This window comes from Eumetopias jubatus, unplaced genomic scaffold (assembly GCF_037043125.1).
Source record: "Eumetopias jubatus isolate StellerSeaLion01/CBP00866 unplaced genomic scaffold, mEumJub1_p1.0 scaffold_15, whole genome shotgun sequence".
NCBI classification, from domain to species: domain Eukaryota; kingdom Metazoa; phylum Chordata; class Mammalia; order Carnivora; family Otariidae; genus Eumetopias; species Eumetopias jubatus.
Genome location: NW_028274821.1, coordinates 57719924 through 57745499, shown reverse-complemented (window position 1 = coordinate 57745499; position 25576 = coordinate 57719924). Strand labels below are relative to the sequence as shown.

General features: G+C 39.0%; 1 protein-coding gene across 3 annotated transcripts in view; it reads right to left on the bottom strand.

The window, feature by feature from the left end:
* The window catches only part of UBAP1 (ubiquitin associated protein 1), a 68553-nt gene that overhangs the window by 29874 nt on the left and 13103 nt on the right, over nucleotides 1-25576 (bottom strand). For all 3 annotated transcript variants that reach the window (XR_015766886.1, XM_028115110.2, XM_028115111.2), the window contains exon 2: nucleotides 6681-6721. Coding sequence is in view for 2 of the 3 variants with exons in the window: in XM_028115110.2 (XP_027970911.1) it covers nucleotides 6681-6721 (41 nt within the window). In the remaining variant the exon portion in view is untranslated. The remainder of the gene's footprint in view (nucleotides 1-6680; nucleotides 6722-25576) is intronic.

Here is a 25576-nt window from a genome sequence, read left to right as displayed (position 1 = left end):
CTAACTTTCCCTGGTCTTAGTCCTTTAAACTTTATTAGTAGGGAATGAGCCAATAGTTATGTGATTATTGGGGAAAGGGGTAAGAATAAAGGGCAAAAAGGCATTTAGGGGCACCTGTCTGGCTCAGGTGGTAAAGCATGGGACTCTTGAGTGTAGAGATTATTTAAAACTAATAAATCTTTTAGGGTGGCTCAGTCAGTTAAGCATCCAACTCTTGATTTCGGCTCAGGTCATATTCTCCGGGTCATGAGATTGAGCCCCCACAGGGCTCCCCACTGGGCAGAGAGGCTGCTTGGGATCCTCTCTCACCCTCTCCCTCTGTCCCTCCCCATCCCACCTCCTGGTACAAGCTCTCTCTCTTAAAAACAAAAAATCTTTTAGGGGCACATAGCTGGCTCAATGGGTGGAGCATGTAACTCTTTATCTCAGAGTTGGAAGTTCCAGCCCCACAATGACTGTAGGGATTACTTAAAAATATTTTAAAAATAGATAGCTAAATAAATATTTTTTTAAAAAGGCATTTAAAGAGATGGCAACAAAGCAAGCAACCTTTTGAATGGACAGAGACTACTGTAGCATAATTAATGATGATGCTATGAGGATTATAAAGAATATATTTTGCAAATATAACTGACTATGCCTTAGGAATTATTCATTTTTATCCAATATATCAAAATATATATTTAAAGACAGCAATTTCTCTTGTTTCTCAATACACCTTATTTTTTAAAAAGATTCAATAAACTCAATTAACTACATGGCTCAGAGAATTAAACACTGTGACTAACAAATTTCCAGCTTACCCCAAATATTTTTTAGTTTGTCTTTATTATTATCTTTCTAAAATGTCTGAGCCCACTTTCTTAAGTTCAGTTTCGATAAAGAAAGAAAGTACATCTCTGATGACTGTGGCTATGGCAGTTCCTTGAAGTCAGGTTCTGCACATCACTTTGCATTATGCCACAGTGGAAGAGACTGGGCTGAAAATGTAGTATCTCAGGATAAATTCTGGGAAAGCGTCATTGTGCTTTCTTTCTTTCTAAATTGCTGATATGCTTACAATCTTGTCACCTGCATGTTTTCCTGAAAAAAAGTTACAATTCCAGGGAAGAGGAGAGATGAATTCTTAATGGAGGGTAGAAACTAGATTATGCTTAATTCAGGTTTTACTGTGAATTCAAACTGAGGATTCAAATCGGAAGTTTTTGAAAAAGAACAGTAAAGACCAAACTTAAAATTTAGTGAAAAATACAATTCCATAACTAGGTATCACTACCTTAAAGCCATTAAGTTTGCTATAAGGGAAGCCTGGGTAGCTCAGTAGGTTAAGCAACCAACTCTTGCTTTCTGCTCAAGTCACGATCTCAGGGTTGAGAGATAAGCCTCATGCAGGGCTCTAGTTTGCTTGAGATTCTCTCCCTCTCCCCCTTCCCCTGCTGGTGCGTGCACCCCGCCTCAAAGAAAGGAAGAAGGAAAGAAGGAAGGAAGGAAGGAAGGAAGGAAGTTAGCTGACATATGGATCGATAAATAGACACACATGTAGACAGACACACATAAAATTAAACAGATATCTGCAACAGGATGTGAAGTCACAAGAAAATGTTACTCACACCCCAACAACAAAAGCCAGATAACCTACAAAATCAGCTTTTTAATACACAATGTCTTGCATTCAATCAAAAATAAGACACACAAAGAATCAAGAAAATGTGATCCATCATTAAGAGAGGAACCAGTCATCAGACCCAAACTGAGGGATAGCAAAGATACTAAAATTATCAGAAAGGTTTAAAATAACTATAATAGGGCGCCTGGGTGGCTCAGATGGTTGGGCGTCTGCCTTCGGCTCAGGTCATGATCCCGGGGTCCTGGGATCGAGTCCCGCATCGGGCTCCCTGCTCCTTGGGAGCCTGCTTCTCCCTCTGCTTCTCCCTCTCTCTCTCTCCTCCTCTGTCTCTCATGAATAAATAAATTAAAAAAATCTTTAAAAAAAAAAAAGAAGCAAAAAAATAAAATAAAATAACTATAATAAATATATAGTGGATCTAGTGGAAAAGATGAACATGTGTGAGCAGATGAGGAATTTCAACAAGAGACAGAAAAAGAAAGAGACAAAGCAACAATGCTAGAAAAGAAAAATGCAGTATCAGAGAAGAAAATCTTTGATAGTTCATAACCAGGCTATCCTGATAATCAGAAAATACTTAGCTGAGAAAAGAACCAGAGAACCCGAGGGCAGGTCAAAAGAAATTAACCGTACTGAAACACAAAGGTAAAAAAAAAAAAGGAAAAAGAAAAAAATGATACAGAGCCTTAAGAGATATTTAGGACAATATCAAACAGCCTAATACATGTATGATTAGAGTCTCAAAAGGACAAGAGAGAAACAATGGGGCAGATGAAATGTGAAAAGAAATAATGGCTGCAAATTTTCCCAGAGTGATAAAAGATATCAAACCACAGATCCAAAAAGTTTAGCTAACTTCAAGCAGGATAAATACACAGAAAATCACACCAAGCCACATCATAGTAATAATGCTGAAAAGAAAGATAAAGTCTTGACAGACGGTGGGGGTAGGGGAGCAATGATTAAATGATGGCCAACTTCTTTACATTACACTGTAAAGCAGTAACAGATCAACTTTAAAAACAATTTAAAATAAAACATCTTTATCTATCACTCAGCAGAAAAAGTATTTCAATATCCTAGGAGAAATTAAACCAAGGGCAAAATGAACCTCCCTCAGAAGTTAGCTAGCTCAATGGTCATAAATAGGACAGCCTGGCCTTACAAAGGAAGGAGTTTAGGTTTATTAAGTTTTATCTGATTATACAGACTTATTTTTTCCTATATTAGAATCTCAAGGCATCTTCTCAGATATTAAAAGAGGAATTTGTTTGTTGAAACTTTTTTCAATTTTATTTATTTGAGATAGAGCGAGAGTGAGTGAGCACAAGTTGGGGGGAGGGAAAGAGGGAGAAGGAGAAGCAGACTCCCCACTCAGCAGGGCTCCATCCCAGAACCCCAAGATCATGACCTAAGCCAAAAAGCACTTAGGGGCACCTGGGTGGCTCAGTTGGTTAAGCATCCGCCTTTGGCTCAGGTCATGATCTTGGGGTCCTGGGATTGAACCCCACATCAGGCTCCCTGTTCCACAGGGAGCCAGCTTCTCCCTCTCCCTCTGCCTGCCACTCTCCCTTTTTGTACATGCTGTCAAATATATAAAATCTTAAAAAAAAAAATTCTCTCCCTCTCCCCCTCCCCAACTGCTTGAATGCTCGTTCACACACACACTCTCTCTAAAAAAAATAAATAAATAAAAAATAAGAAATCTGTTCCGGAAAATAACTTTTTTCTTAAAGTGGAAAGTAAGTTAAAAACTAAAGACAATTAACATTTTAAAACACCAGACTCCAAGAAAGGCCTGATTTAAACTGAGCCAAGGGTTTGCAATTTATATAATATAAAAAAACAATATTTTTAAAGGTCTTTCAGAATTAACTGCTTATTCTCTTATTCTGTTATTTAGGGATATGAAGTTATTAATGACAGTGGAAGAAGTTCAACCTTAGTTGAAAAAAATGAACTTGAGGGAAGCACTCGGATGTATTAGTTGGTTAAGCGGTCTGTCTTCAGCTCAGGTCATCATCCCAGGGTCCTGGGATCAAGTCCTGCATTGGCCTCCTTGCTCAGCGGAAAGCCTGCTTCTCCCTTAGCCTAACACTCTCCCTGCTTGTGCGCATACACACCCTCTCTCTGACAAATAAATAAAATCTTAAAAAAAAAAACAAAACATGAACTTGAAGGTAAAACAAATACTAGTCACAGCACAGGATCTAGTCAGCCCAAATATTTAAAAAGAAAAAAAACAATTTAATATCCAGTCACAAGAGCAGATATTACCTCCTTGTCCACACCCTAAATGCCCTGGAAGAATTATACACACACACACACCCACTAACCCCAATGGACCAGTCAGATAATACCTACCTTAGGGAGAATCAATCCACAGGCTTATAAGCTAGGCTGTACCAATCAGATACTCCCTTGCCCGAAAGACAGAAAAACTTTGAGCTATATGATGCTAGCCACTTAAACTGAAAGATCAACTAGCAAGCTGCATCATAATGGGGGGGGTGGCCATTTTTCACCCTATGCACTCTACAAAAGTAGGTCAAGAAAGCAAGTCTATAAACAGAATAAAAATGGAGCACGCCCGCAGAGAAAAGCAGTAAGGAAAGGCTATGGAGCTTTCTGAGAGATGGGGGAAGTACAAGCCTTAGTTTCCTGGCTTTCTAATTTCAGCCCTGTAAGACCAGGCTAAACTTGATTTCCTGCACTCAGTTGCTGACAAGATTGCTATTCTCCCCCCCAAAAAAAAAATATTTTTTTTAAGATTTTTTGCCTATTTCCTTTAATTTCTATTCCTTAAGCTACATAATATCTAAAAATAAGATTCTTTAAAAACTTCAAAGCTATAGAAATTCAAGTAGGAGCTCAGCAGTTTAAAGCAGAAGCTGAAAAGAGAAAGAGAAAAAAATCTTTTCTTGGGGCAGCTGGGTGGCACAGTTGGTTAAGCATCTGACTCTTGATCTCACCTCAGGTCTTGATCTCAGGGTTGTGAGTTCAACCCCCACGATGGGCGTGGAGGTAGAATGCTTCACTCAAACAACAAAATTTTGGTGAGGAATGTAAGGAGATGGAGGAATTTCTAATAAAGTTATTGATCAGGTAACTTCAAAATTAGAATCTTCTCTCTGAACTGTTTAGCCGGAACACATAACCTGGGGTCCATCTTATTTTCACTCCAGTCAAAAAGGACTTCCCAGGCGCCTGGTTGGCTCAGATGGTTAAGCGTCTGCCTTCGGCTCAGGTCATGATCCCAGGGTCCTGGGATCGAGTTCCACATTGGGCTCCTTGCTCAGCAGGGAGTCTGCTTCTCCCTCTCCCTCTGCCTCTCCCCCTGCTTGTTCTCTCTCTCTCCCACAAATGAATAAATAAAAATCTTTAAAAAAAAATTTTAAAAAAAGGATTTCCCAAAGAGTCGAGATATATAGCTTATCTTTTGAAATAAGATATAAGCTTAAATTTTTTTTTTGCTATTTTCTCTCCCCAGGCCTTTCCTCTGTCCTTTGCTCTGTCCTCTCTTTTTCCTTAAAAAAGTGATCCAGAGGCAACTTCAGATCTATCTCTCTACTATCATTTGAATACTTTGAAAATATTGTCTAATAGTCCTTAGACAACAGGAAATAGCTTACCTGGCAGATCTGATGCCTGACCTGCTATAAAGAATGCAAATTCCAGAGTGTGACTGACTTAACTCCAAAAGGACCTAACAAAACACATACAACTGATGTATGTAAGCATATGCACAATGGTAATTCAAAATATTAAACTGTTATATAAAATATATAAGCAAGTTAGAATCCCAGTGACTGCTGCTGCAGACTGATTCAGGTGACTGATACAATCAAACAACCAGAAGAGCATACCAACATATGTTGTCATGTGGTCTGGCAAATCATTCTTATAATGACATGATTTTAAAAATGGAAGATTAGCTTTAAAAACCTTCATTTTTTTAAAGGGGCAGGGGAGGGAAGCAGAGAGAGGAGAGAGACAATCTTAAAGCAGGCTCCACGCCCATTACGGAGCCTGAAGCATAGCTGATCTCACAACCCTGAGATCATGACCTAAGCAGAAATCCAAGAGTCAGATGCTTAACTGACTGAGCTGCCAGGCACCCCCAAAAACCCTTTTATTTTTTTTAAGATTTTATTTATTTATTTAACAGAGAGAGAGAGAGCACAAGCAGGCGGAGTAGTAGGCAGAGGGAGAGGGAGAAGCAGGCTCCCCACTGAGCAAGGAGACTGACGTGGGGCTCAATCTCATGACCCTGGGATCATGACCTGAGCCAAAGGCAGTTGCCCAACCAACTGAGCCACCCAGGCGCCCCTCAAAAACCCTTTTAAAATAACTGTGTTGTTTGGATATTTCTGGTATTTAATTCTTATCTTCTACTGTATGAAATGAGAATCTAACTTTAACTTCTTAGGCACCTCCTTTCCTCCCAAATGCAGATAATAAAGTTTATTAATGTATTCAGTTTTGAAAGGTGTATCTTAGAAAAAGATGATAAACTATTCGTTTCAAATGCAAAATTGTAATTACTATTACTAACATTTCTGTAATTACTGATCACAGTTTATTTGTAGCAATTACTTCCTATCACTGTGGGGCAGGGAGGGAGGACAACAGGGATGGACATTAAAGCAAAACATTATTAAGTATTAACTAAAGGTTTAGAGTTTTTCACACCTGTGCTCGCTTCGGCAGCACATATACTAGAGCTTTTCACACCTGAGATGACCAAGAGCTATGACCAGAGAGTAAGAAAGGGAAAGTAACTACTTCAAAATACTGCTGAAAAACAATAAAAATAGGTAGGCTCCCTATCCACCTCTGGTAGTTTCAAGTACAATAATCACAGAGACTCTAAAACTTATCTACTTCAATACCTGAAATCCATTGGAATGTATATGCTACACTGTTGTACAACTTTTCTCAAGCTGTTCATTTAAAATAAACAAAAAGGGGCACTTACTTAGACAACGTTAAGTAATTTCAAATCCTCTGATCAAATCATAACTTAAACCATGATATCTAACAGTCCACTTACCATGAAAATCTGCACCCAACTTCTTAGAAGCCATTTAGAACCTGAAAAACAAAGTAATATTTTTAAGTACATGATGCTCTGAGGGGATATAAACAAATCATTATGAAAAATTGAGACTACAAAAAAGAAACCAGAACACAATCCTCAAACTTCTCAGTCCCAAAATCTTAAAAAAGAAAGGAGAAAGGAGGACATATTAGTTATCGAGAGAAAAGTTAAACATTTCTAAAATCTGCATGTTCTAAAAATGTGCATGTGGAGCCGCCTGGGTGGCTCAGTGGGTTGAGCATCTGCCTTCAGCTCAGGTCATGATCCGAGTCCTGGGATTGAGTCCTGTATCGGGCTCCTTGCTCAGCGGGGAGCCTACTTTTCCCTCTGTCTGCCACTCCCCCTGCTTGCTCAGTCTCTCTCTCCCTCTCTCTCTCTCTGACAAATAAATCTTTAAAAATATAAAGAATATAAAAATTAAAAAATTAAAATGTGTGTGTATATATGTATGAGAATACATATATGAGAACATGAGAATAACATACTAGCCATTGAGCAGTTTATATGTGAACTATCAAAAGGAAAAAAGTACAAAACACCTTCTTGACACAAACTACAAATCTGTCAATAACAGATTAAGAAAAATATCTCTTTATTCAGTTATACAAATATAGAACCTTTTGCTGGCAACTAACTCTAATAGTAAGTGGGGAATGAATGACATATAATCTGTACTGCTTAATTAGTATAAAAATGTTTTAAGTGAAGGAAGGGGCAGGCGCCTGGGTGGCTTAGTCGGTTGAGTGTCTGCCTTCAGCTAAGGTCATGATCCCAGGGTCCTGGGATGGAGCCCAGCATCAGGCTCCCTGCTCTGTGGGGAGTCTACTTCTCCCTCTGCCTCCCCCGACTTGTGCTCATGCTCTCACTCTCTCTCTCTCAAATAAACAAAATCTTAAAAAGAACTTTTTAACTGAAGGAAAAAAACATAAAACCACACATCTTTGCATTTTCGGCCCCTATAAAAGTTAAGTCTGAAGTCCTGTCTTAAACAAATCTGAGCTCTTCAACCTAAAAGTCAGTCTATCGCCCTTGATATGGTGTTTATACCTCAAACTTAAAAATATAAGCAAGGAAAAAAATGTAAGCAGGAAAAAAATTAAGGTTAGCTATATGAATTTATGGTCTGTTGTCTATTAGCCTGCATTACAATACAGTGGAAGGCATCATACTGATGCTTTCCACGAAAGGTTAAAAAAAAAAAAGGACAAGTATATTGCACCTATCTTGTGAAAATTATTCAATAGAATTAAAATCTGCACAGGCTTTTTTTAAAAGAAATTAACAAGCTGATTTTTTTTTAAGTTTTATTTATTTACATAATCTCTAAATCTCTACACTCAACATGGGGCTTGAACTCATGACCGTGAGATAAAGAGTCTCATACTCTTCCGAATGAACCAGCCAGGCACCCCATACACTTTATTTTTTTTATTTTTTAAAGATTTTATTTATTGGGGCGCCTGGGTGGCTCAGTCGTTAAGCAACTGCCTTCGGCTCAGGTCATGATCCCAGGGTCCTAAATAAAATCTTAAAAAAAAAAAAGAAACTGAAAAAAAACAATAAAGATTTTATTTATTTATTTGACAGAGAGAGACACAGCGAGAGAGGGAACACAAGCAGGGGGAGTGGGAGAGGGAGAAGCAGGCTTCCCGCCGAGCAGGGAGCCCGACGCAGGGCTCAATCCCAGGACAACCTGAGCCGAAGGCAGACACTTAACGACTGAGCCACCCAGATGCCCCAACACTATACACTTTAAATGGATGAACAGACAGGGGCACCTGGGTGGCTCAGTTAATTGAGCATCTGACTCTTGATATCAGATCATGATCTCAGGGTCCTGAAATTGAGCCCCGCATTGAGTCCCCCATCGGGCTCCACACTAAGCACAGAGTCTGCCTGTCCCCCTCCCTCTGCTCCTCCCCCGCTCTCTAAAATAAATAAATAAATAAAATCTTTAAATACATGGATGAATTGTACATGGTATATAATACAACACCACCACAACATGGACAATTTTCAAATTCATCATGGTAAGTGAAAGAAGCCAGGCTCTAAAGGTTACATATTATATGATTCTACTTAAACTATAGTAATAGAAAACAGGGGCGCCTGGGTGGCTCAGTCGTTAAGCGTCTGCCTTCAGCTCAGGTCATGATCCCAGGGTCCTGGGATCAAGCCCCACTTCGGGCTCCCTGCTCAGCAGGAAACCTGCTTCTCCCTCTCCCACTACCCCTGCTTGTGTTCCTGCTCTCACTGTCTCTGTCAAATAAATAAAATCTTTTAAAAAAAGGAAAGAAAGAAAGAAAATAGGCAAAACTATAGGAATAGAAAAGTAATGTTAGGGCGCCTGGGTGGCTCAGTTGGTTAAGCGACTGCCTTCGGCTCAGGTCGTGATCCTGGAGCCCCGGGATTGAGTCCCACATCGGGCTCCCTGCTCAGCGGGGAGCCTGCTTCTCCCTCTGACCCTCTTCCCTCTCGTGCTGTCTCTCATTCTCTCTCTCAAATAAATAAATAAAATCTTTAAAAAAAAAAAGAAAAGAAATGTAATGTTAGCTGCCACGTACTATAAAGGATAGAAAGTATTACGTAAGGGGCACATGACTTGCTCAGTCCATAGAGCAAGCGACTCTTGATCTCAGAGTTGTAGATCTGAGCCCCACGGGGGGTGTAGAGATTTAAAAACAAAATCTTTTTAAAAATGAATAAAACTTTTTTAAAAAGTGGCTGCCTCTAGGTGGTAGAACTGGGAATAATTCATAACATTTCTCTACGGTTTCTGAACATCCTATGGCAAACAGGTATTTATTTTATAATTTCTTTAAAGCTTTACTTTAAAAGTTTCAGTTTTCCAGCATGATGTGAGGACTAAATATTGTGGTTGATATTCTAATTCTAATGGAGAGTTAAAATTATAAAGTATATGGATCATCAATTTTCAAAGAAACAACAAACCATGCTGAAAATAATTAAAGCTTTTTATATGTGCAGATATTTCATTGGTGTACACACTACAGGGTCATCAAAATGTACATAAACCACAATACAGTGAGACTCCTAAAACCAAGAAACAAGATTCTTAGCAGTCTCAACCTTCACACATAGGCATAGAGTAGAAATGTACTTCAGTCTCTGCTGAGAAAAAAGCAATATTTAAGCACACAGCAAAGACAGCTGCGACAGACAGGTGCAGAAAATGAGCATTTTCATCTATATGTCCCTGATATTTATTAATATTGTGGGATATCAGCTGTTTGAAAAAGCAGCTGTTTTTGAGAGGTAAATGGTTTGGGAGAAGCTCCTTGAGCCTCTAATTTAAAAAATAATTTTGCAAACAATCCCCAGAAGCAGCTAACATCACAAATATTTTAAGAAGTCTCACCAACTTTAAATGGATTTTTTTTTTTTTTTAAACAGGCTCTATGCCCAACATGGGGCTTGAACTCATGACCCTGAAATCAAGAGTCGCAAGCTCTACTAACTGAGCCAGCCAGGTGTCCCTAAATGGATTCTTAATGGTTTTTTTTTTTAAAGATTTATTTATTTTGAGAGAGAGAGAGAGTACATGAGAGGGGGGAGGGTTAGAGGGAGAAGCAGGCTCCTCACCAAGCAGGGAGCCCGATGCGGGGCTCAATCCTGGGACTCCAGGATCATGACCTGAGCCGAAGGCAGTCGCTTAACCAACTGAGCCACCCAGGTGACCCTTAATGGCTTTTTTTAAAAGGTTCAACCAAAAGACAACCCAGAGAATGGAAGAAAAATGTATTTGCAAGTGATGTATGTGATAAGGGGATTGTATCTAGAATACATAAATAACTCCACAACTCAATAATAAAGACAAATAACCCAACTAGAAATGGGCAAAAGAATATGAATAATCAATTCTCCAAAGAAGATATACAGATAACCAAGAAGCACATGAGATGATGTTCAATTCATTAGTCAGGCAAATGCAAATAAAAAACTCCCCTATCCCCCATGTTAAAGCATGCATATTATCTGCAACAAAGCAAAATTTCTATTAAAAATAAAAAGTGAGAATTAAAATATACTAAATAAAAGGATATAAATTCTTTAAAAATATGCCTCAATAGAGCTGATAAAATGTAGATTTTCTTGGAGGCTTCTTTAAATATTAAAATAGTTCACTGAATGCAACTCATGTTTTCCCCAAACCTTAAGAATGTTAAGAAATTCATATTTGGTCACTTACAGTAAAGATTTTCTAATTGCTATGCAGTAAAACTTCACTGTCTTTCAAAGACTAACAGCATTTTAATAGCTACTTAGGGTCAATTTTTTTTCCTGGAACATCGGAGAAAAATCAAGTGAGAAACATACATATATATTTATATTTCCTTATCAACTTCCTATATTTTATTTAATTTTAACCATTTCTTATAATACCCTTCTATAATCTAAATGTTCAATTATGGAGAAATGATTAAATAATGGAAAACTCAAAAAATAAGTTGTAATGCAATTAAAAATGATTATTAAAAACATAATGGAAAAATAAGTATGATTCTTTTTTTAAGGATTTGAGAGAGAGAGTGTGCCCGCATGCGCTGGGGGGGGGGGTGGTGCAGAGGGAGATAGAGAATCTCAAGCAAACTCCCCAATTGAGTGTGGAGCCCAACATGGGACTCCATCTCAGGACCCTGAGATCATGATCTGACCCAAAACCAAGAGTCAGATACTCACATGACTGAGCCACCCAGGCGCCCCAAGTACAAGTTTTAAAATGTTTTTACAAGTTGGACTGAATTACTTAACATGTAATAAATGTACACAAAACAAGACTGAAAAAAATACATTTGCCCCCAACATAAAACTGTAAGTACTCATAGGAGGAAAAAAAAATCCTAAGTTATCATAAATTTCCACTAAAATATATATAAACACATATATTAAAGGAAAAGTATCAAGCAGAAATAAGAATAGAACACTTTTTTTTTGCACACATTCTTAACGCATAAGCTTTTACACTAATAAAATGTAGACTTCCCTGAAGCACCAAAGAACTTAACAGCAATGTTCTATTTTTGCCAGTTCAGTGCCACTTCAATTCAAATGCTACAGGAAGAAAAGCCAGTAACTTAAAATTTAAATCACTAATTAAAGACAATCAAGAACAAAAAGAGATAGGGAAAGAGGTTAAGAAGAACAGAACTGCAGGGAGAGGAGAAGCCAGAGTGCAAGAAACAGAAGACATGAGATAAGGAATGGAAAAAGGCAAGGTGAGGAGGGTAGGGGTAACCGACCAAGAGAATGTAAACATCCTGCCAAGGCGCAGGCCCTTTCACAAGGGGAAGAGAAAGCCCAAGGCAATTGTATTGATGATCTCATTTTCTTTCTTCCCTTTCTTGTATCATTAAATTCCTATTATATGAAATTACATTCTTACAAAGTTTCCTAATACATAGCAATTTAATATCTCAGTAAGCTATCACTGTCACACATTACACTGCAATTAAGAGCTGCAATCAGGAATTTCCCCAGATACAAATTAATCCAGGAAATTCTCTTACAGAAAAAAATGGCTCTGGGAATCATCAAATTTCAAGTCTAAAAACAAAGTTAACACCCATACAACTAGCATTCATACCAACATGTATATGACAAAAATGACACATGTAATGACTATTAGTATGTCCATACAATGCTATACTAAATTCATCAGAAAAAGCTTTAATTTCTCACAGATCTCAGAGACATTTTGGTCTTAGTTCTCTCAACAGTAAAAGGGTAGTAGACTGAATAAACAGCCAACCCTAAACATACCATGAATCTGTAACACTAGAATAAAGAAAAGCAAAAATATTTATGTTCCCAAATTAAATATTCAGTATTCAGAATATCATTTACTATACACAGTAATTTTGTTTGTTAAGATTTTATTTATTTATTTGAGATAGAGACAGAGGGTACAAGCAGGAGGAGGGGCATAAGGAGAGGGTGAGGGACAAGCACACTCTCCCAGTGAGCACGGAGCCCGATGCTGGGCTCGATCCCAGGACCCTGAGATCATGACCTGAGCTGAAGTCAGATACTTAAGTGACTGAGCCACCCAGGCACCCCCATGGTAACTTCTAAAAGATGTCCTTTAGTGACAAAATAAAAAGCTGGCAACCACATTAATTGCATCCCTCTTTTTAAACTTTAGTGGCCCATGAAACCCAAAAGTCTGGAAACCATTTCCTATATCACATATAAAATAATAACCTCAAATGAATATAATTATTTAAAAAATTTTATACAGATAGATATCCTAGCATACTGCCTGAGACACAGCAAGAGCTCAACAAAGATTGGTAAACATATAACTTGGAGGGGCGCCTGGGTGGCTCAGTAGTTTGGGCACCTGCCTTCGGCTCAGGTCATGATCTCAGGATCCTAGGATCAAGCCCTGCATCTGGCTTCCTCCTCAGGGGAAGCAGGAGTCTGCCTCTTTCTCTCCATCTGCCCGTCCCGCACCTCGTACTCTCTCTCTCAAATGAATAAAATCTTAAAAATATATATATATATACACAGGTGCCTGGGTGGCTCAGTCGTTAAGCATCTGCCTTCGGCTCAGGTCATGATCCCAGAGTCCTGGGATAGAGCCCTCCATCGGGCTCCCTGCTCGGCGGGAAGCCTGCTTCCCCCTCTCCCACTCGCCCTGCTTGTGTTCCCTCTCTTGCTGTGTCTCTGTCAAATAAATAAAATCTCTAAAAATATATATAATATATATATATACAAAATATATATATGTATATAACTTAGAAAATAAACCATTTGCCAAGTACTCTACCAGTAAACTATACACAAAATGTAGATCTTTGAATGTTTAGACTTATTTTGAGTGAAGAATATGGCTGTAAACACTGAACTGAGTTTGAGACCTTACTTTCAGTTTCAAGTCTGAGAACTGGCCAGAAATACTATTTTCAGGATCTATCACTGTCCACAGCTCTGTGTTTACAAAACTAAGTTCCCTTATTATTGGCTGCTACACATCAGCATATTTGGCTAAAAATGGAAGGCCAAAAACACAGGTCAACAGTAAACAGATTCATACTGAAGAGCATTTCAATAACCCCAGTAAGCTTTTCTTTATGCATTAATTTCTTCTTTCAATTCAGCTGGAATACTGCTTATTCAGTCGGATTTGTCCTGAACACCACTGTTTCAGAGTGCAAAAATGGAAAATCTAAATTTGAGTCACTAACCTGCAGAAACAAGATCTAATGGGCCCTGCAATTTTGGAAAAGAGGGGAACAGGTCTGTGTAAATACGGAAACAAATAGGAGTAAGACATAGTCTTATAATGGTGGTTGTATTTGGATGATGGGTTTACAATGTGGGGCTTTTGGTCTTTTCTTTTGTGCTATTTGCTTTCCAGGTTTTCTATACTGAGCACATATCTACTGACTGACACACTCCGTAATTAGGAAAAAAAAAAAAAAGCCTAGGGAGCAAGAGAAGGAAAGAATACCCCAGATACCTATAAGGGGACTAAACAGAAACACCACAGTATGTAACTAATGAAAGATCATGACCCCAGAGAGAGAAAATATAATAAAAAAGGAATAAATCAGTAGTTTTTTTTTTTTAAGACTTTATTCATTTATTTGAGACAGAGAGAGAGCACAAGCAGGGGGAGTGGCAAGCAGAGGGAGAAGGAGAAGCAGGCTCCCCGCTGAGGAGGGAGCCCGATGCGGGGCTCAATCCCAGGACCCTGGGATCATGACCTGAGCGAAAGGCAGACACTTAACCGGCTGAGCCACCCAGGCACCCCAATAAATCAGTTGTTTTTTTTTTTAAAGATTTGTATTTATTTGACAGAGAAAGAGACAGCGAGAGAGGGAACACAAGCAGGGGGAATGGGAGGAGAAGCAAGCTTCCCGCCAGAGAGCTGATGTGGGGCTTGATCCCAGGGTCCTGAGATCATGACCTGAGCCGAAGGCAGACGTTTAACAACTGAGCCACCCAGGCACCCCCCCTTTTTTTTAAGATTTTTATTTATTTGACAAAGAGAGACACAGCAAGAGAGGGAACACAAGCAGAGGGACTGGGAGAGGGAGAAGCAAGCCCCCCGCAGAGCAGGGAGCCCAATGTGGGGCTCGATCCCAGGACCCTGGAATCATGACCCGAGCTGAAGGCAGATGCTTAACAACTGGGCCACCCAAGCGCCCCTCAATCAGTAGTTTCTAAGGCCAGTAAGAATACCACACAAATGGTCCAAGGTTACAGACTTCATGGAAGTGTAACAGCTGTTTTACTTTATTGATGATAAAGGATGTAATCCATGATGAAAAGCTAACATTATGAACTGCCCCAAGTAACACTGCATCACCACTCATGAAACAAAAACTATAGGAAACAGAAGAACTAAGTAGAAATACATAATTAATAAGATAAATATAATTTATATCATATCAAAAGCACCCTGAAAGCACAATATACCGAAAGTACCCACAGAACACTTTACAAAAACCTAAGTAAATACTAGGCCACAAAGAAAATTCCAATAAATATTCAAAATCAGAAACAGCACAGCCAATTATAATCAAAGGCAAGAAAAAAAATTAGAAATTAATTACATCAGACAACAAAAAGGTCCTACTACCTGAATTTCTATACTGTCTCTTGATCGAAGAGGGAACCAAAAATAAAACTGCAGAAAATGACAACGAAAATATTGCATTTGAGAATCTACAATATTCAGCTAAAGTAGTAATCAGGAAAATTCACAGCAACAAAAGTACTAAGAAAAAAATTCACAGCATAGGGACCATCTAAGGAAAGCACAAGATGGAAACAGTAAGGACATAAGCAGAAAATAACCAATTAAAATCAGAAAAATGATTAATAAATAAACCCAAGAGCTGGTTCTTTGGAAAAAACATAAACCATCCAACTAACTTAATTTTAAAAAGAGAAAATAAGTGTACAAAATAGAGGAAATTAAAATAATCCAAACACTGCTTTATCTTTTTCTTCTTTAAAGATTTTATTTATTTGACAGAGAGAGACAGTGAGAGAGGGAACACAAGCAGGAGGAGTGGGAGAAGGGGAAGCAGGCTTCCCGCTGAGCAGGGAGCCCAATTTGGGGCTCGATCCCAGGACCCTGGGATCATGACCTGAGCCAAAGGCAGACGCTTAACGACTGAGCCACCCAGGCGCCCCACTGCTTTATCTCTTTGCAAACACATGTGAGAACCTGGATAAAATGGATGATCTTCTAGGAAAGTATTATTTGTCAAAACTAACTCCACAGAGGTAGAAATCTTAACCAGGCCAATAACTACAGAGGAAACAGAAAAAGTCATCAAAGAGCTCTTGCAACCCCAAAGAAATCTAAATGCAGTGAGATTTTAATGGTTCCAAAACACAGGAAAAGGAAAGTTTCTAATTTTCTTTTTTTTTTAAAAAGCAAGCATAATATTGATGCCAAAGAGAAAATTACAGAAAAATCACATGTATGCCTAGAGATAAAAAAAATCCTCAAAATAAAAAGCACAAATCAAATTTAGTAATACATTATAGGAAAACATCACATCCAAGTGTAAAAATTTAGTCCATGAATTTAGGATAGTTCAATACCAGGCATGTGTTGATACGTTTCACCATTTGTTAACAGATCTAAGAAAAGTCATATAGTCATCTCCTTAACATGAGGTTAAAAGCAACAACGAAAACTATCTCTCTCAATACCAAAGTCAGAGAATGCTGACTAATGGGGAAATAGAAGATTCCCACTAAGCACAGGAACAAGATAATGATGTCCATTATTATCATAATCTGTTAACATTGTTATTTAACATTAGATGAAAAGTTAAAAGGTATAAAAAGTTGGAAAATAGACTGTTTCCCAGGGAAACCCCAAAACTGAAAAAATTATTACAAATATAAGAGAATAGAATAAAGTGTTTCTGGGTACAAATTAATATAGGCACACTTCTTACTGTACTTTGCTTTATTGCACTTCACACTGTTTTTCACATATTGAAATTTCAAGACTTCAGTGGAGAAAGTAAGTGCAGATGTGGGTGGAAAAAGCAAGGGAAACAGAACTGGAGCCTGACGATGTGTCTGAATTGCTATAATCTCAGGATAAAACTTTAATGGATGCAGAAGTTGCTCCTTATGGGTGAAAAAGTGGTTTCTTGAGATGGAATCTCCTCCTGGTGGAGACGCCATGTGTGCTGAATTGATGACAAAGGATTTCAAACATTACATAAACTTAGCTGATAAAGCAGTGGCAGGTTTGAGAGGAATGATTCAATTCTGAAAGCTCTACTGTGGGTAAAATGTAATCAAACAGCATCTCATGCTAAGGAGTAATTGTTCATGGAAGAAAGAGTCAACTGATGCAGTAAACTTCATTGCTTACTTTAAGAACTTGCCACAGCCGCCCCGACCTTTAGCAACTACCACCCTAAGTCAGGAGCCATCAAGACTGAGGCAAGACGCTCCACAAACAATAAGATTGCAAGCTGCTGAAAGCTCAGATGATGGGTAGTATTTTTTAGCGATGAAGTACTCTTTAATTAAGGTATGTACATTGTTTTTTTAGACACAATGCTATTGCACACTTAATAGACTACAGTATACTGTAAACATAACTTTTATTTTTTTAAAGATTTTATTTATTTGAGAGAGAGAGAGAGTGTGAGAGAGAGAGTACATGAGAGGGTGTAGGGTCAGAGAGAGAAGCAGACTCCCCACTGAGCAGGGAGCCTGATGCGGGACTCCAGGATCATAACCTGAGCCGAAGGCAGTCACTTAACCAACTGAGCCACCCAGGCGCCCCTAAACATAACTTTTATATGCACCGAGAAACTAAAAGATTCATTTGACTTGCTTCACTGTGATGTTCAGTTTATTGTGGCGGTCTGGAACCAAAGCATCTCCAACGTATATTCTGAAATATTCTGAAATAAACAGCCTTCGTGTATACAATAAATAGGTAAGAAATATAATGGAAACATACAATGTGCCACAAAAGGTAAGAAGTAGAAATAAACTTAACATACAAAGAAAGAAACTAAAGCTCTACCGAAAGAAAAGAGGATTTACATAATTGGAAAAACATATGATAAATCTTGGATAAGACATACAACATCATTAAGATCAATTCTCCCTAAGTTTCTCTATAAATGTGGCATGATAAAAGTGAAAACTACAGCCTTCTGTTAACTAGAAAAGCTGATTCTAAAGTTCATCTGAAAATAACAATATATGCAACAGCGGCCAAGAAAATTCTGAAGAAAATTATGGAAACTAGCCTGTCAGATATTAAAATATTTACTGTAAGATATAACAACAGCTCTGCCATACTGGCACATAGGTCAGTGGAAGGGAACAGAAATCCCTAAAAATACCCAATATATGGAAATGTAGTCTACAGTAAAGCTGCCATTTAAAATTTGTTAAGTGTTGGGATGCCTGGGTGGCTTAGTCGGTTAAGTGTCTACCTTCGGCTCAGGCCATGATCCCAAAGTCCTGGGATCAAGTCCCACATCAACCTCCTTGCTCAGCAGGGAGCCTGCTTTTTCCTCTGCCTGCCACTCTCCCTGCTTGTGTGCACGCTCTCTCTGACAAATAAATAAGATCTTTAAAAAAAAATAAAATTTGTGAAGTGATGGAACAACAGGGTAGCCACCTAGAAAAAGGCTGGATGCTCCCCTCACACTCCATCCTAAAATAAATTCCAGATCGACCAAAGGTATAGTAACATTATGCAACTACCCAAATATATAATCCCTGTTTTCGTTCTACATGGAAAGCAAAAATAAGACTTAAAATCCAACAAAATACTTACCCTATGAAAAAATAGAATATGATGGTTATTTTTATTTATTTTTTTAGTAATCTATGCCCAACATGGGGCTCAAACTCACAACCCCGACATCAAGGGTCTCATGCTCATCTGACTGAGCCATCCAAGTGCCCCAGAAAATGAAGGCTATTTTTTTTTTAGATTTTATTTATTTATTTGACAGAGACACAGTGAGAGAAGGAACACAAGCAGGGGGAGTAGGAGGGGGAGAAGCAGGCTTCTCACGGAGCAGGGAGCCCAATGCGGGGCTCGATCCCAGGACTCTGGGATCATGACCTGAGCCAAAGGCAGACACTTAGCGACTGAGCCACCCAGGGGCCAGAAAACGAAGGCTATTTTAAGGCAAGTTGCTATAGGGGCACCTGGGTGGCTCAGTCAGTTGAGCATCAACTCTTGGTTTTGGCTCAGATCGTATCTCAGGGTCCTGGAATTGAGCCCTGTGTCAGGCTGTGTGCTAGGCATGGAGTCTATTTGAGGATTCTCTTTCTCCCTCTCCCTCTGCCCCTCCCCGGCCTGCACGCACCCTCTTCCACTCTCTCTCATATAAATAAATCTTAAGAAAACAAAAGACAGGGGCGCCTGGGTGGCTCAGTCGTTGAGCGTCTGCCTTCGGCTCAGGTCATGATCCCAGGGTCCTGGGATCGAGCCCCACATCGGGCTCCCTGCTCGGCGGGAGGCCTGCTTCTCCCTCTCCCACTCCCCCTGCTTGTGTTCCCTCTCTGTGTCTCTCTCTGTCAAATAAATAAATAAAATCTTAAAAAAAAAAAAAGAAAACAAGACAAAAAAGGGCAAGCTGTTGTAATATACCAGTTTTCTCACTAATTACTCTTGCAAATTAAGTTTTAACAAAGTTATTAATCATATGGTATACTTAAGACAATAAGAAGAGCAACTAGTGGGCGCCTGGGTGGCTCAGTTGGTTAAGCGACTGCCTTCGGCTCAGGTCATGATCCTGGAGTCCTGGGATCGAGTCACACATCGGGCTCCCTGCTCGGCAGGGAGTCTGCTTCTCCCTCTGACCCTCTTCCCTCTCGTGCTATCTCATTCTCTCTCTCTCGAATAAATAAAATCTTTAAAAAAAAAAAAGAGCAACTAGTGACTCAATACAAAGCTCATTTCACATAGTTTAATACAAACTGGTTATAGTGGAATATTAACTTGCTCAAATTTAAAAAGCAACATGTAGTACATAAAAAGATAATATAGTATTGTCAAGGTAAATTACTATCCCAATCTGATTTCATGAGAACTGCAGTTAAGAACTCTAGCTAATTCAGGGCACCTGGGTGGCTCAGTTGGTTAAGCATCTGCCTTCAGCTCAGCTCATGCATGATCTCAGGGTCCTGGCATCCAGCCAAGCATCAGGCTCCCCACTCAGTGGGGAGCCCGCTTCTCCCTCTTCCTCTGTCCCTCCCCCCACACTCATTCTCTTGCTCTCTCTTTCAAATAAATAAAATTAAAAAAAAACCTCTAGCTAATTCCAAATTGGGTCAGGAAATCCAGACAAGGATTTTCCTCAATGTTGGGTTCCTCTTAATCCTACCAGCACCTAGCACCATGTCTAATCTTTAGCAGGGGAGGCCTTTTCGTATTCGCTTGTCATCTCCCCTTAAACGTTCTGAAAATATGATTCTATAACTGATATTCCTAAATAATATGTATTTTGTTTTTTTGGTTTTTTTTTAAAGATTTATTTATTTTGAGAGAGTGAGAATGAGAGACAGAAAGAGAGTACATGAGAGGGGGGAGGGTTGGAGGGAGAAGCAGGCTCCTCGCCGAGCAGGGAGCCCGATGCGGGACTCGATCCCAGACTCCAGGATCATGACCTGAGCCAAAGGCAGTTGCTTAACCAACTGAGCCACCCAGGCGCCCCAATAATATGTATTTTGGAAATACAACTAGACAAAACAATGTACTTATAATGAAAAAGTTAAGCAGTGAGTTTTGCAGTTACCAGTAGTCTGAAATCATAAGGCCTATGAGACTAACATAACGTACGAACAGGAAAGTAATGGCTAGTTACAAGTTAGAACAGAGAGTCATAACATAAAGCATTAATTAGAAATTTTTAATCAGTATCTTAACCACTCCTTTTTTATCCCTACCCCCTCTATCTTAGCCAATTAAAATTCTCAAATGAACTTAAATTTTTTTTTTTAATGGGACACCTGGGTGGCTCAGTCGGTTAAGCATCTGCATTCGGCTCAGGTCCTATCTCGGGGTCCTGGGATAGAGCCCCACATCAGGCTCCCTGCTCAGCAGGGAGTCTGCTTCTCCCTCTCCCTCAGCTCCTCCCCCTGCTTGTTCTCTCTCTCAAATAATCTTTAAAAAATATATATAATGTTAAAAAAAAAGTGCCAAAAGGAAATACAGCCACAAACCTATCAATTCAATTTTTTTTAAAGATTTTATTCATTTAGGGGCGCCTGGGTGGCTTAGTTGGTTAAGCGACTACCTTCCACTCAGGTCATGATCCTGGAGTCCCGGGATTAAGTCCCACATCGGGCTCCCTGCTTGGCAGGAAGTCTGCTTCTTCCTCTGACCCTCCCCCCTCTCATTCTCTCTTTCAAATAAATAAATAAAATCTTAAAAATATATATTTTATTCATTTATTTGAGAGAGAGAGAGAACAAGCAGAGGGAAGGGCAGAAGAAGCAGACTACCCTGCTGAACATGGAGCCTGACATGGGGCTTGATCCCAGGACCCTGGGATCATGACCTGAGCTGAAGGCAGATGCTTAACCGACTGAGCCACCCAGGCGCCCCTCAATTCTTTAAATTGTGAATTAACACTGGGGGAAAAAATAATTTCATGGAGTAACGAACCAAAAATGTCATCTCCTCCCCAACTATCTCAAAATTCACATCACAACTCATGCCAGAATTTGAGAAAAGAGTACCCTGGACAGTTAAAAACATGAGTTCCAGCCTTAATTCTTCCATCAATTTGGGATGGTTTAGGGTCTGTCAAAACCTTTGGGGGAAAAAAAGAATTCAGGACTGCTTCTGTAAAAAGAGAAACCTGGAGTAAATGATCTGACAACCTTTTCAGAATTAAGGGTCTGGATATATTCTTTTATAACTATAGACTTCAGTGGCTTTTATGCTCTCATACGTATAAGAAAAATACAACAAGACTTCCTTCATATTCTGTTATGAGAGCACATAAGCACATGTAATCACTTGTTGAATCTATGATTAAGTATACACAGTCCACACCCACTTTTTTAAGAAGAGAATGCTTATTATTTAACACTAATAACCCTATTTCACTCTACAAGTAGCCAATATGACATAAATGGTTAACTTGTATTTTATATAAAGAAGCTAAATATCACACCATGGGCTATGAATCTGCTCTGAGAGAAATAATAACATAAATTTTCTGTTCTTCCAGCAGTCTTCAGACTCAGTGCATTACATCATTCTGACTGTTGGGAGTCATGTGAAATCTGAATGGTTTTTCCCATGGAAACAAAAAACTAACAGAGCCTTGTTCACCAAACTTGAGAACTCACCCCAAAGGGAACATTGTGCAGTACACCAGGGAACAAACAATATAAAAATGGCACAACTTCATAGAAGGAGATGATCCTCCTTCTGATCTATCATCAGAAGGTCAACAGTAACCTAATGGTACATCACAATGCCTACGTAACTCACCTCGCTTCAACACACACACATTTTATCACCTCACAGGGAGTACAGTACAATAAGATATTCAGAGACCACATTTACATAATTTATAACAATATATGTTGTTATAATTGCTCCAGTTTATTATTATTGTTAATTTCTTACTGTGCCTAATTTATAAATTAAAATTGACCACACATGGGGCACCTGGTTGGCTCAGTCAGTAGAGCATGTAACTCTTGATCTCAAGGTTGTGAGTTCAAGCCCTATGTTGGGTGTAGAGATTAAAAATAAACTTTTAGGGGTGCCTGGGTGGCTCAGTCGGTTAAGCATCTACCTTTGGCTCAAGTCATGATCCCAGTCTCCTGGGATCAAGCCCCAAGACAGGCTCCCTGCTCACAGGGACCCTGCTTCTCCCTCTCCTCCCTGCTCGTGTGTACCTTCTCTCTCTCAAATAAATAAATAAAATCCTGAAAAGAAAAGAAAAAAGAGAAGAGAAGAGAAGAGAAGAAAATCTTTATGGCTACCAAGGTGGCTCAGTCAGTTAAGCAGCTGACTCAATTGATTTCAGGTCCGGTCATGATCTCAGGGTCGTGAGCTCGAATCCCACGTCGGGTAATGCACTGGCCATAGAGCCTGCTTAAGATTCTCTCTCTCCCTATTCCTCTGCTCCTCCCTCCACCCTCGCACACACACACACTCTCTCTCTCTCAAAAATAAATAAATACACAAATAAAATCTTTTTAAAAATAAATAAAACTGATTATACATCTGTACAAGAAAAAATATAGTACAGAACTTCCTCAACTTAAGATGGAGTGACATCTCAATAAACCTACCATAAATTGAAAAAAATCTTAAGTCAAAAACGCATTTAATACACCTAACCTACTGAACACCATAGCTTGGCTTAACCTACCTTAAGTGTACTCAGAACACTTACATTAGCTTACACATGGGCAAAATAATCTAACACAAAGTCTATTTTATAATAAAGTATTGAATATCTCATGTAATTTATTGAATACTGTACTGAAAGTAAAAAACAACTGTATGGGTACAAAATGGCTGTAAGTGTATCAGCTGTTTACCCTCATGATCACATGGCTAACTGAAGAGCTGTAGCTGGCTGCCACTGCCCAGCATCATAAGAGGTATCATACCACGTACAGCTAGCCTGGGAAAAGATCAAAATTCAAAATTCAAAGTATGGTTTCTACTGAATGCATATTGCTTTCACATCATAAAGTCAAAAAATTATAAACTGAACCATTATAAGTTGGGGACCACTGGATATATACGGTTCACTACTATCCAAGTTTCAAGCATCCACTGAGCATCTTAGAACATATGCTCTGCAGATAGGGGGTACAATGTACACAACAGAACCTGGCTTCTCCATTTTACAACTGAAAAACCTTAATATGAAATGATTTATAATAAAAAGACACAAAAAGGACACAGGTCTTTTAATTAATCTTAGTTGCTTTATAAGTATCTATCAAATAGGTATCTTTCAAAACGGGTTATAACTTATCTCTGATCAAAACTTAACATATTCTTCTTACAATAAAAACAAAATTAATAGTATAAGAACTTAAATTAAATAGTACAATACAGTGAATCTAAGAAGGGGTATTATAAGGATTAAATAAAATATATACAAGCAATAGTTACTCACCAGGTTTACTAGCACCTCCTCACCTTCCTATTTTTTTTAAGATTTTATTTATTTATTTAGGAGAGAGAGCAAGAGAGGGAGAACACAAGCAGGGTGAGGGGCAGAGGGAGAAGCAGGCTCTCCACTGAGCAGGGAGCCCGATCAGGACTCAATCCCAGGACACTGGGATCATGACCTGAGCTGAAGGCAGACGCCTAACCAGCTGAGCCACCCCCTGCCCCCTAAATCTTATATTAATAAGAATAGTTCCACATTTCAATGGCTTGTACTTACCATAAGGAACAAAGAAAGGTGGTACCAGAAAACCATCACCTATAGTAAGAAACCCATATATTTTTATACTGACTTATGAGTCCCTGGCAATCAAATAGAAAACCCTCTATAAAGGTTAAAGATTTAATTTCAGCATACTGGGGTGCCTGGGTGTCTCAATTGGTTGAGCGTCTGCCTTCGGCTCAGGTCATGATTCTGGAGTTCCAGGATCAAGCCCCAAGTCAGGCTCCCTGCTCAGCGGGAAGCCTGCTTCTCCCTCTCCCACTCCCCCTGCCTGTGTTCCCTCTCTCACTGTATCTCTCTCTGTCAAATAAATAAATAGAATCTTAAAAAAAAAAAAAAAAAGATTCTCTCTCTCAGGGGTGCCTGGATGGCTCAGTTGGTTGAGCATCCAACTCTTGATTTCAGCTCGGGTCAGGATCTCAGGGTCATGAGACAGAACCCCCCCCAAAGGGCTCCATGCTGGGTGTGGAGCCTGCTTAAGATTCCCTCTCTCCCTCTCCTTCTGCCCTCCACTCAAAAAAGTAAAATTCTCTCTCCCTCTCCCCCTACCCTCCACTTCTGCAATGCATGAGGGCTCACTCTCTAAAACTAAGTATTTTTAAAAAGAAATAAACCAATTTCTTAAAAACCACAGACTGCCAAAGATCACTCAAGAAGAAAGAAATAGCCTCAACGGCCCTATATCTATTAAAGAAATTGACTTTGTAATTTATAACCTCCTCAAAAAGAAAACTCAAGACCAGATTGCTTTGCTGGTGAAATTTTCCAAACACTTGAGGAAGAAATACTGAATACTTCCAGAATACTGAAGAGGAAGGAATACTTCCCAACTCATTCTATAAGAATTATAGAAACATTACCTTGATACCAAAAGAGACAAAGATATTATGAGAAAATTACAGAATATCCCTCATGAACATAAATGCAGAAATTATCAACAAAATTTTTTAGCAACTCAAATCTAACAACATATAAAAAGGATAATATATCACGATGAAGTGAGGTTTTTCCCAGAAATGCAAGATAGGTTAAATATATCTTTTAAAAAAATGTAATTCACCATGTTAACAAACTACAAAAGAAAAACTATAGGATTATCTTAATAAACACAAGAAGAGCAAAACTGACAAAATCCAATACCCATTCCAAAAAGAACTTTCAGCAAAATAAGAATAGAAGGGAACTTCCTCATTTGATAAAGGCCATCTATTAAAAAAAAACCTACAGGGCGCATGGGTGGCTCAGATGGTTGAGCATCTGCCTTCGGCTCAGGTCACAATCGCGGGGTCCTGGGATCGAGTCCCACATCAGGCTCCCTGCTCCTTGGGAGCCTGCTTCTCCCTCTGCCTCTCTCTCTCTGTCTCTCATGAATAAATAAATAAAATCTTAAAAAAATAAAAATAAAAATAAAAATAAAAAAAACCCTACAGT